General features: G+C 28.6%; 1 protein-coding gene across 1 annotated transcript; it reads left to right on the forward strand.

The window, feature by feature from the left end:
• Positions 1-5,771: 5,771 nt before the first annotated feature.
• Positions 5,772-6,290, forward strand: LOC108223868 (zinc finger protein ZAT3). Its single transcript, XM_017398324.2, has one exon. The coding sequence runs from the start codon at positions 5,772-5,774 to the stop codon at positions 6,288-6,290; it is 519 nt and encodes a 172-aa protein (XP_017253813.2).
• The last annotated feature ends 6,174 nt before the right edge of the window (positions 6,291-12,464 follow it).

A 12,464-nucleotide genomic window follows, 5' to 3' on the forward strand; every position in this document is an offset into this window, starting at 1 on the left:
AGTGTGGAGGTTAAAACTATGAAATCCAAACTACGTGAAAAGATTAATTTATATTTATAATATTTTAAGTTTAATAAATCGATTGTTACTATTTCTAAACATATCAATAATAATCGTTTGTAATTTAATACATTAATATATTATTATTTCAATATTTAGTTAAGTAAAAGTTAGATACATCAAAATGAAAATGTTGTGTAATCATTTGCTATTAAAGCAAAAATATGGTAAAACAATTGATATCACTTGGCTGGTTTTCTTCCCTAATCAATTGTCAAGCACATCCGTTTACAAATTACTCATGAGAAAATATTAATCAGGCCATATGAATTTTTTAATATGTCTAATACATAATCCACTATATTAAGTATTGAAAATAATAATTGAGTAATATGAATTGTTGTTATTACATTATTTTCAGTTGAGTCTGTGAGCTGTCGGTACAGGACAAAAGATTGCATGTTATTTCAAATGTTGAGAGGCGCTGTTATTGAAAAATTACTTATATTTTCGAGCACACAATTTGAACAGGTAAAGATAAAGATGAAAATACACAGTTTGAACACGTAAGGATGAGAAATATATATTGACGGATTATCAATTTAAAAATATTTCTAAAATATCACAAGAAGAATATTGTTTATGTTTCTTCCTTTCGTTTATATTGTTCTTTCTTGAATAATCATCTCCAGCTAAGCAACATCTTTGAACACGTATCTGTAGAAATCACTCCCCGGCTGTCTTGGTTGAATAAGCATTGCCCAGCATCATTCATCAGCACAGTTTTTGTTGAATAATTATTCAGCACAGTTTTTATTGAATAATTGTTAGGAGTTAAGGATTATCTATCTTTTAGCAATACACAGCAGGGACGAAGCCAGCAAACGTCTGTAAGGGGGGCCAAAATTTTTTTTCTTCGATACAGTAAATTTTTTCATCAGCACTGTAAAATATTCATTATAAAATAAATACAAAAATACTAGTAAAAAAATTATAGCAGAGCTTTGCGTTCTTTTAAATCAGGAAATCAAATTTATAATAGTGTCAACAAAAATATTTAACTATTTCTCTTTAAATATATTTAAGTATAAATGGTCAGGAAACTCACCATAATAACTCTAAGTTATAGTAATCTTTAATTAGCAAGTAACACACATTATATGAAATTGTATTTTGACAATATCTCAAAAACTAAATATCATGTTTATTATACTTACTCCTTTTCAAAAAAAATGTTTATTATACTTAAAAAAAATATTATACTTATTTAGAAGACGACAAGTTATAATTTAAATAAGTAAAAATATTACCTGGATGATGAATTTAAATTGAAGATGAATAGATCAATATTAATATTAAATAATAAATTTATAATGCACGAGGACTAACTATTCTATGAAAATGAAGAAGTGAAGTGAGGTATAAGTTTTTTGGATAAGACCTCCACCAAAGATTCTTATTTTTAAAGAAGAACCATATTGACATTTATATTTATCACATATCACATTTTACGATCTTTCCTTTTAAATTAGTATAATTGTATATATCTCCATATTTTTGTTTATTTTTATTTTTAAATTTGGTCTAATACAATAAATTAGAAAAATCTAAGAATTAAAACTTTATTTTACAATGTTAAATATTTTTTAGAAGCGAACAAATATTTTTTGAGGGGGGCCAAATTTTTATATTTATATAAATATATAGATAAAATACAATTTTTTTCAAAATTATATAATAAAAATTACAATACTATGGAAACCCTAGGGGGGGCCATGGCCCCTTCTGGCCCATATGTAGCTTCGTCCCTGATACACAGTCACCTATTTTGAATACGTACAAATGAGAACATAACATTGTTAAATTATCTCTTTCTAAAATAAGTTACACAAAGCATATTAGCTATCATGACAATCTAGTGACCACATTATGGCAAACTACAGTAAGAGACTTTGTGGAAGAGCATATTAACTATCATGAGAAAATAGTGTCGAGTCCCAGAGCTAGGAATAGATTGATCACGTCTGCTCTTGATAGATGTGAATTAATGATCGATCAACAAGGTTTTTGACAATAACCTAGGCATAAAACTCTTTCTCTAGGTGTTGTAGTTAATGCAGCAGGCTCCTCAGCATGGTGATATACTCAGACACTTTCATGCCCAGGATTAGTTTGCTTTTCATGAATGCTCAGTGCCTTCCTGCAATGTGTGGAAGAAAAAGAAAATGCAAGAGCAATAAGAACAAATAAAGGTAAAATTAGAGCGCTCTTGAACTAGCCATATTAGCAACATAAGTGATTATAGATTGATAAAGTGCGTTTTTAAACATGAAATAGACAATGAATTTGAGCTATCTATATAGACTATATATACAGAGATAGAGAGAAAGAAGCCAAAGGAAATCCAAACCATACTAGAAAGAAAATCTAATTTACATACTATAAAGACTGAATTTAATTTTGAACTTGATCGTATATGATACATCAACATATTATTATTTTGATGTTTAGTTAATTGAAAAATAAAAACATTAAAAACAATCTAAGGTCATTCACTGCTAGGAAAAATAGGAGAATATGAGTATATATATTCATATCACTTAACGGGTTTTGTTGACTATCATTTACGGCTCATGATAAGATATATTTATTTGAATTGCCAATATGTCAATGACACGTGATATTAAATTTTAAAGTAATAAATGAATGATATTATTCTCATGAAATAATGGTCTATGAACTATGAGTTTAAATATATTTTCTCTAAAGTTAAACTTTTAGTCAAAGATAAGATATTGAATATTCATGAATTATATTAGTTAAATTAATGAATTATTGGCTAGAGAAAAATTATAAAATATCATCAAAATAATATTTTTTTTTATATTTTTTCCCTTACGTTTCCTTGTTCTTTGTTAAACTTTTCTAATTTTCTCTTTAGTTGATTATATCAATATCAATATTAAATATAGTAATATAGTAACAGGAAACTTCAATGGCAAACTACTGCATGTGGCTAAAACCTGTATGAATATTTCAAACTTTTTTGCTCGATATGATACCAAAACTGGTAATTTATTTATTTATTCATTAGCGTGCCCATATCATACTACCATAACTATCATGCAAGATTCTGAAAAACCTCTAGTGTTATTCAATTCCTTCCTATTACAACTCACACTTTGTGGAACAAGCATATATGTTGACTATCATGAAAGACTAGTTACCATGACCAGCACCAGGGCTTGGAACCGATTGATCATGTCTCTTACTGATGGATTTTAATTTCTGATCAACTAGGTTTTGGTTCATAATGAAGGCGTGACCTCTTTTGCTAGGTGTTGTAGTTGCAGCAGGCTCCTCAGGAAGGGGATGTACGTAGACACCTTCATGAATGGTCAGTACCTTCCTGCAATGTGCGGAAGAAAAAGAAAATGCAAGAATAAGAAGTAAAGCCAAAAGAGCTCTTGAGCTAGCCTTATTAGCAATATATGGTAGATTCAAGTGTGTTCTCAGCTGATTGAAGGTGGCCTTGCATTTGAGCTATATATATAAAGAAAGAGGTGAAGAAAGTCTATATAACTATTCTTGTAGCCGCCCCGTGATTATCATCTCAATCTTCTTGGAGTTGAAATATGAGCCGTAACATATATGTGTGGGAGATTGAGCCACCAGGATAGCTACACTTGCTAGTATACATGTCTGTGGGAGAGCGCCACGAGTATAGCTACATTACTATAAATCTATATAATATATGATTTTCATAAATTATAAATATAATTTTTTATTAGTAAATTGTAAAAATAAAATTATACAAATTTTTTATTCTAAAAATCATTGAAAATTATACAATATTTTAATATGATTCGGCAATAGAATAATAAATATTTTTTTTGCCGGAAGAATAATAAATATTTGTAATTAAACAGTTTCAAAACTGTGCATGTTCTTCGAATTGTAAATGTTAAATTATATATTTTATATAGATACATATATATACACTATTTTATATTAGAATCATATTTTATATTAACAAAATTAATGATTTATAGTTGTGCAATATAGAATTGCAAATACTAACGGTCAAGCCTATATATAGTAGGACTAGTACGTCGTAAATATTATGAAGAAAGAAAAAAATGCTCTAAAGGAAAAAAAAGAAGTAATTTTATGATATATGTTATAAACTTCTTTTACTACACTAATAAACACAAATTTTTATCGTGAAATATTAACTAATTCATCCATGAATATAGGTTGTTTAATGGTTCTCCATGAAGTATACTATATATCTTACTATATGTGTATTGGGAGTCTGTTAAGTTCTACAGACACAACTATATATATTTTTATAGAAGATTGTGAAGACCATGTCGGTTATGTGTTGAAAATATTATAAAATATATTATATTATAAAATATATGTTTGTAAGACTATTATTTCATTAAATAAAATTTATGCAAGTTTTGCGAGCAAAATTTTGCAAAACATTGTAAAATGTATTATTCCGCAAAATATTTTGTGCAAGTTACAAAACATGTTCTGAACATGCATGATTATATATGATTTTTAACTTTTGTATGTGTGTGCATATATATCACATCAAAGTTTTTTGGACAAAATATAATGCATTTGATTAAAAAACTGAACAAAACTCGAAACTCATAATACAACATGGTCGATAAGAAAATAAAAGAACTAATTAAATAAATAACAAGCTATGTTTGCGGATATTTAATTGATTGCCCAACAAACGTGGCGTGCTTTGGAAGAAGCAATATGTTACATAGCCATCTTATTGGATTCTTGAAACGAAAAAAGATTACAATAAGCCTCCAAAATACAACATACACCATCCTTTGAATTTTAGTATCATTATAAGTTAGATTATACATTATTTTATTTTTATGATAATCTTATGTAAAATATGTAGATTCGTTATAAATTAGTTAATCTTATTACTTATTTTAATGCGGATACATTTTAATTATTAATTATAAGAGAATTATATTGGCTCACACGCCCTTGCAAAAAAAAAAAATTGGCTAACATGAGGCCAACAGAACTATGTATTGGGGATGTGATCCATTCAACTCCGGCCCAAAACCTTCATATATTTATGGAGATTTAACAGGTATTTCCCGACTCGTGAGAGTGCTACAAATGTGTACAAGTATTTTATAAACAAAGCCCGGCCCATCACAAATGTGTACAAATATTTTATAAACAAAGCCCGGCCCATCAATTATTTGTCGATTAGTTTAGTTTAGCTCAAAATATATTATGTTTATACACATTAGCATATTTTTTATTTCAATAATTTAATAAAATAATCTAATTCCCTAAAAAAATTAAAGATCCAAGAAACATTCAGAGGATGACTTTGATCCTGGAAAAATCTAGAAGCTACATGTTATTTGGTATATCTTTCATTTTTTTATATCATGTTGTCTTTAATTTTTTTTATTAGTTTATTGTGGCCCACTAAAATCTATTGGTGGGTCCACTACTCTATATTAGCATAAAAAAAATTGAGAACAACCGTTTTCTCCCGATAGATAGCTGTAACCACCTCTATTTAGCTTGAATTAGTATCTTAGATTATACCATGAACAAAAAAAATCTTGGAAACGGAAATTTATGAAATCTAATTAAAAGTAATATTATTTCACATTGAATGCATTGTATTATAAAAACATAGATGTTGGTACTAAAATTTTATCTCATTCACAAATTTTAACTCTAATACACCCTCCTTCACCAGATATATCATGGATGCCCAAAAGGTGCAACACTCTCCATCCTCCAATTCCCCTCCTCGTCGAAATGAAATCGATGCACCTGCACTTACACAGATCCCTGAAAATAGTCCAGAACCAAAAACTGCAAAGACATTTCCTTGTCGTTATTGTGACAAAACATTTAGTACGTTCATGGCCCTAGGAGGACACCAGAAGGGGCATAAAAGGGCTAGGGGTGCACATGCGGGACGGGCTCAAACTTCTCTTTATCGACCCTACCCAGCTACAAGTCGTCCCAACAGTGGATCAGATTCCATGGCTAACAAGCAGTCTTATTTGTCCATGGAATCATCCAGTTCTTCCACCAGTACTTGGCGTCTCCTGCAAGAGTTTTATGCCAAGATTCCGGTGAAATCTGCTCCTCCTTCACTCAATTGTGTTCCTCCTGCAGCCACTGCATTGTCTCTTGGAGTTTCTTCTACTCCAAAAACTAGCGAAGAAGTTAAAGAGGAAGATGCATCGGGATTGGATTTAGATCTTAAACTCTAGATTTGGAGTCGGGAGATCTTAAGATCTATTAATTACCTGTCTTAATAAATTTATTGGATGCTTTTATTATTATCTACTGAAAATTTTAAAATATTGTTTATTAGATGAATTATTATTATATAAGAGGCCCGAGTTCTATTGAGTACACCAATGGAGTATTAAAATATAATCTAGTCTCTTTAATTTTAAAATATTTTTAAACATCCAAAGATCTGTAAGTTATGTTATACATCACTAACTACTCTATCAATTACATACTCCATCATATATATCTTTCCAAAGTGAATCAATTTTTTATAAGTATATATGTCCAGTAAATATTCTACTAATTTGATGGATTTAGACTTCAAAATTTAATGACCTGCATAATCTCTCATGATTCTTGATTCTGACTGATCTTTGATTGACAAACTATGACAACCAACATTCTCTAATTTGTTAGAGTATCTCCAACGGCGTTGGCTAAATTGAACCGGTAAGAAACTATGTAAAATTTGCTGAACCTATAAGACATTGTACTTCAATGGTATTGGCTATGGTGGTTGGCTATAATTTAAAAATAGAATGTTATTAATATTTTAGTTTGGTAAAATATAATATATGTAATAAATGATGTGCAATCATCCTACAGATTTCTTACAAACATGTAGAGGTTCGACAAATATAGTCATCCATAGGAGATTGGCTAAAATTATAGACAACAAGTTCACGAGGTTGGAGTATGATTTTTTCAACAGGTTGGCTAAATTTTTTATATTTGGAATGCCAACTCATTTTTTAGCTAAGGGGTTTGTATGGTTGGAGATGCTTTTATATGCTAATGATTCTAACAACCCCCTATTTTATGATTTATAAATAGGGAATTGATAAATAAGCTCCAAAGTTTACTATCAAAGCTCCAATTCAATATTTTAATTTATCCAAATCTCATTATCACCACTGATATGGATGAAACATGTGGAGAAAGCATGAGTAAATATGGTATAAAATTTGGATTTTGAGCCTAAATAGTAAACCGTGGAGCTTATTTATCGATTCCCTATAAATAAAACATTACTTCTAAACATTGGTATCAAAATTGAGTCCGGATCCTCTGTCTCCTTTTTGTGTCCCCTTGTGTGTCCCTTATTTTCTATTGGTCACTTCCTTAATTTGCACGTGAATCATAGTTTCTCTTTATTTTTTCTCTGATAGATTTTCATCGTTAAACTTTTTGAAATTTATATAACCTGCATTTTTATTATTAAAATATAAAATATGTGTATAAAAAATATAAATTATGATTTCATCCCACAAATAATAACGAGGCCCCCTGCATGCACAGTAATCTTATAATTAAAATTAGTCTTTTATATAAAATCGGTCAATTTGTTATTTAATAATAAATTAATGTTTTTTAATTATTTCAATGATATTAAAAATATAAATGATATGTGGCAAAAAAATAAAAAAAATATAAATTATGTAATTCTAATCATTAATATTTTTTAATTCTAATTTTAGCTAAAAATATAGTGTGCATGCAAGGGGGTCTTGTTATTATTTGTAGGATGAAATTAGTTTATATATTTTATGCACATACTTGTTACTTTTCTAGTTTAAAAAATGCAAAATTTGGGTATATATTATTATATTAAAATAAATCTTATATTCAACATGCTTTTTTATAAAAAAATAAATAAAATTAAACTATATAAAATATATTTTGATAATAAAAATGTAGGTTATATAAATTTGAAAAAGTTTAACGGTCAAAAAACTATCAGAGAAAAAATAAAAATAAAACTATGATTCACGTGCAAAGTAAGGAACTGACCAATAGAAAATAAGGGACATACAAGGGGACACAAAAAGGAGAAAGAGGATCCAGACTCATCAAAATTATGGAACAAAAGCTAATTATACAAATGACTAGACTAAGTATAAGACCAATTTACATATATATATATATATTTATACTACCAGTATCAATGTCTAAGAGTCTGCTGGAATCTTCTTAAAATAGTTAAAACCTTTGATGAATTTATTGAAAAGATGAAAAGATCTTCTCTGGCATCATCAAGTGATCTTGCTGTTTTGATTTTCTTCCGATTCCTCAGTCGACTCATCAATATCATAGATAGTTGATCCCAAAAAATAAAAAGAAGTTTTTTTATTAAGTCTTGTTTCACTTGATATACTACTGCTAAGCCAACTTCACAATTATATGATACTGCCCTTTTTGGGATGAATCATACTGGTTTATTTTTGTTCTCCCAAAAATCCTCCTTCACAATTATATGATACTGCCCTTTTTGGGATGAATCATACTGGTTTATTTTTGTTCTCCCAAAAATCCTCATATGAAATATTTATCAGGCTGTTTATATTCTAATAATTTGTCCCTCCCACAACAGATGTAGGACAAATCCTAACATTCACTCTAAGTATATGACATGTTGCAGTTCTTTCGAATCTTTCATCAACAATTATTGCTCAGTTAATTAGTTTAAAGATTTTGCAATCCTGAAGAAAGCATAGCATCTTCACCATACATGTCGTTTTCTTATAGATTTCAAGAATTATCATTTTTAGCCAAAAATTATTATAATAAACCATTATAGTCATCTAAGATGTTGGGATACTTTTCAGCCATAACCATGTTTTTTTTCAAATAATCACACCATCAATAATTTCTGATTGCACCAGCTCTCTTCAGGGAAGTATTCTTGCATCCCCAGTTCAAATTATGCATGCCTAAGTCATCCATATATTATATATGTTTACATGTGTATATTATTAATTTGTGGATGGTGATGTCTAAAATGATCCCATACTTATTATATACTTACTATTTTATAGTGGGTGTGATACTACTTTATATTTCTGTTAAATAATGTTAAATAATGTTTAATAACTAAACTCATTAATTAATGATTTACAAATAAATCACGTTATTCATGTGTATGTTGAAATAATTTATTTATGGGTGGCTGTATACATACCCTGCTACCACAAACGACCATGTGAACAAGACATGGTTTTGAAAAACCTCGAATATTATTCCTTTTTGTTAAGAGCTTTCAGAAATAACATACTAATATAATATTATGGAAGATTAGGAAACATACTATCATAAATTACCATGACATACTTTCTGCAATAACATATTATAAGTACTAACTATCATGGAGCTAGTGACCAGCGGCAGGGCTGGGAACAGACTGATCGAGTCTCCTCTTGATGGATGCAAATTGATGATCAACAAGGATTTTGTCCATAATGAAAGCATAAGCTCCTTCCCTAGGTGTTGTAGTTGCATCAGGCTCCCCAACATGGTGATATAGGCACACAATTTGGTGTCCGGGATTAGTTTGCTTTTCATGAATGCCCGGTGCCTTCCTGCAATCTGTGGAAGAAAAAGAAAAGACAACAGTAAGAAGAAATAAAGCCAAAAAAGCTCTTGAACTAGCCATGTTAGCAATATACATTAGATTAATGAAGTGTGGTTTCATACATGAAGTTGGCCTTGAATTCGAGCTATTTATATAGATAGACGGGAAGAGGGCCAGAGAGTTCTATCTCTCTACTTGGAGCTGCTGCGTGAAATACGTGTTAATTTAAAGATTAAGGCCGACTAGGTGAGCTTGAAGAGATATATACAGTTCTTATTATGTTTTACCATGACATCAGACCACCCAACCAATAAATATAGAGAGCTGGATGGGGCTACTGTGTGCCTTAAGCATGAGCCTGAAATCACAGAATTTGTGGAACTTTGAATTTTTGAATATATCTGATACATAATCCATTATATTAAATATTGAAAGTAATAATTGAGTATGATGATTTTCATGAACTAACCTGGCATAAGTTTATACGGTAGACGCAGTTATTGAGTCAGTTTGTGAGCTGTGAGCTGTCAGTAGAGGACAAAAGTTTGTATGTTATTTCAAATCAGTGAAAGGCTGAAAGCCGCTATTGTTGAAAATTTATTTTATCTTTTCAAACACACAATTTGAACACGTAAAGATGAAAATACACCGTTTGAACACGTAAGGATGAGAAATATATATTCATAGATTATCAATTTAAAAATAATTCTAAAAAATCACAAGAAGAACATTTATATTGTTCTTTACTTGACTATAACAATATTAACCAATAGTAATTCACAATATTTTTTCATTCTTATAATTTTTTTATTTGTACTAGAGTAATGTTTTATTTATACAAGAGTAATGTTCCATAATAATTTCTCACATAAATCAATATATCTTAATTTATTAATTATTTAGTTTTTTAATATATTTTTCATGTCATTTAAAGTTTCATTTTTTTTAACATAATATTTTTCTTAATATTTTACTCTAGTATAAAAATATTGTCATGTCCGTATGATATTTTATATCTTATGATATTTCTTATTAATTATAACTAGCTTATAACCCGTGCAATGCACGGGCGGTTAACATATTTGTTATTTTATTATATATATTTAAAAATTACCTAATTTTATTGTAAAAATAAAATTATGATAGAATAACATGGTTTAATAAATTTTTTACTTAATAGTTGGATAAATTCTTCATAGTTAAGTACGTCAAATGGCTAATTGAAAATTAGGTCGAACATATATATTTTAATGAGAATGTTAAAATATTTTTTTTTACATGTTATAATTTAAGGTGGCCTATAAACTCAGATATAAACTAACCAATCAACCTTTGATATTTCGTTATTAATAATTAATAATATGGTATAAAACATACGCATGAAACCAAATACCTCCCCATCATACTAACCTAAATTTAATGTTTTGGTTTAATTGATAATAAAAAATATACTATAACATGTTATAAATTCAAAAGCTCCGTGGGTCGAATACCAAACGATTCACCAAACTCAACTAACTGACCAACCAAGTGAATTTTTATTTTTGGCTTTAATAGTGTAATAATATATAGTATATGACAGATTTGTAATATTTCTTTTAATATGAGATCATTAGAGTATTTAAAAATAATGTTATTAATGTATTTTGGTTGAATAATATCACATGTTATTTATTAATAATTATATTTAATGATATTATATTTTTATATATATGGCGCCCGTGTTAATTGTAAAAACTCGGTTTTTTTAGTTAGAAAATCTAAAAAAGATAAAGCGTTTTGATTAAAAAGACAATTACTATGTTGCTCGATATTATTTTAGAAGATTGAGTTTTTTTTATCTAAAAAATATATAAAAGATAATTTATTTTAGTTAAAAAGAATAATTGGTTATATATATAGATAGGCCCGTACTTCGGCCCAAGTACCGACCGCCCGACCAATATAATAATACTCCCTCTATTTTTTATTATTTGACTTTTAGACTTTTGGCACACATCTTTACGTATAAATATGTCGCCCATGTCCGTATTAATTGTAAAAGATTAATTTTTTAGCTGGAAAATTTATAAAAAGATAATATATTTTAGTTAAAAAAGTAATTACCATGTTTCTCAATGTTATTTTAGAAGATTGAGTTTTTTAGTCAAAAATATAAAAAAGCAATATATTTCAATTAAAAGGATTATCTGGTTATATAGATAGGCCCGTACTATGGCCCAAATTAAAAAGACTAATTGGTTATATAGATAGACCCAGAATAATTGGAATAATTGGTTATATAGATAGGCCCGTATTTTAACCCAAGTACTGACCTACCAAACTTTTAATGTTTCAGTTTTAAAAGGATTATTATTAATTGGTTATATAGATAGGCCCGTACTTTGACCCAAATTAAAAAGAATAATTATTTATATAAATAGGCCCAGAATAATTGGTTATATAGATAGACCCGTATTTTGGCCCAAGTACCGACCGACCGACCAAACTTTTAATGTTTCGGCTTTAATAGTATAGTATAGAAGTATAGATTAAGGCGATATTCTAGAAAAAGAAAAACACCTTCAAAAGATTAGTAATTATTGAAAGTGATCATAAGATTTTTCCTTATATCAGTTAATTTTTCTTAATAAATTCACTTGCAGCTATATTTTTTGAAAAATATAAGTGTACATATATTTATATAGGGTTGAGTTTTATATAGAAATTTTTTTATTTGAGGTTTCAGGGACGACTACATATTTTCTTAAGCAATATCGCAAAATATACTATTGAGCAAAACATCTGTCCAGTACATATT

The sequence above is a fragment of the Daucus carota genome, chromosome 1 (assembly GCF_001625215.2).
Source record: "Daucus carota subsp. sativus chromosome 1, DH1 v3.0, whole genome shotgun sequence".
Taxonomy (NCBI): Eukaryota; Viridiplantae; Streptophyta; class Magnoliopsida; order Apiales; family Apiaceae; genus Daucus; species Daucus carota.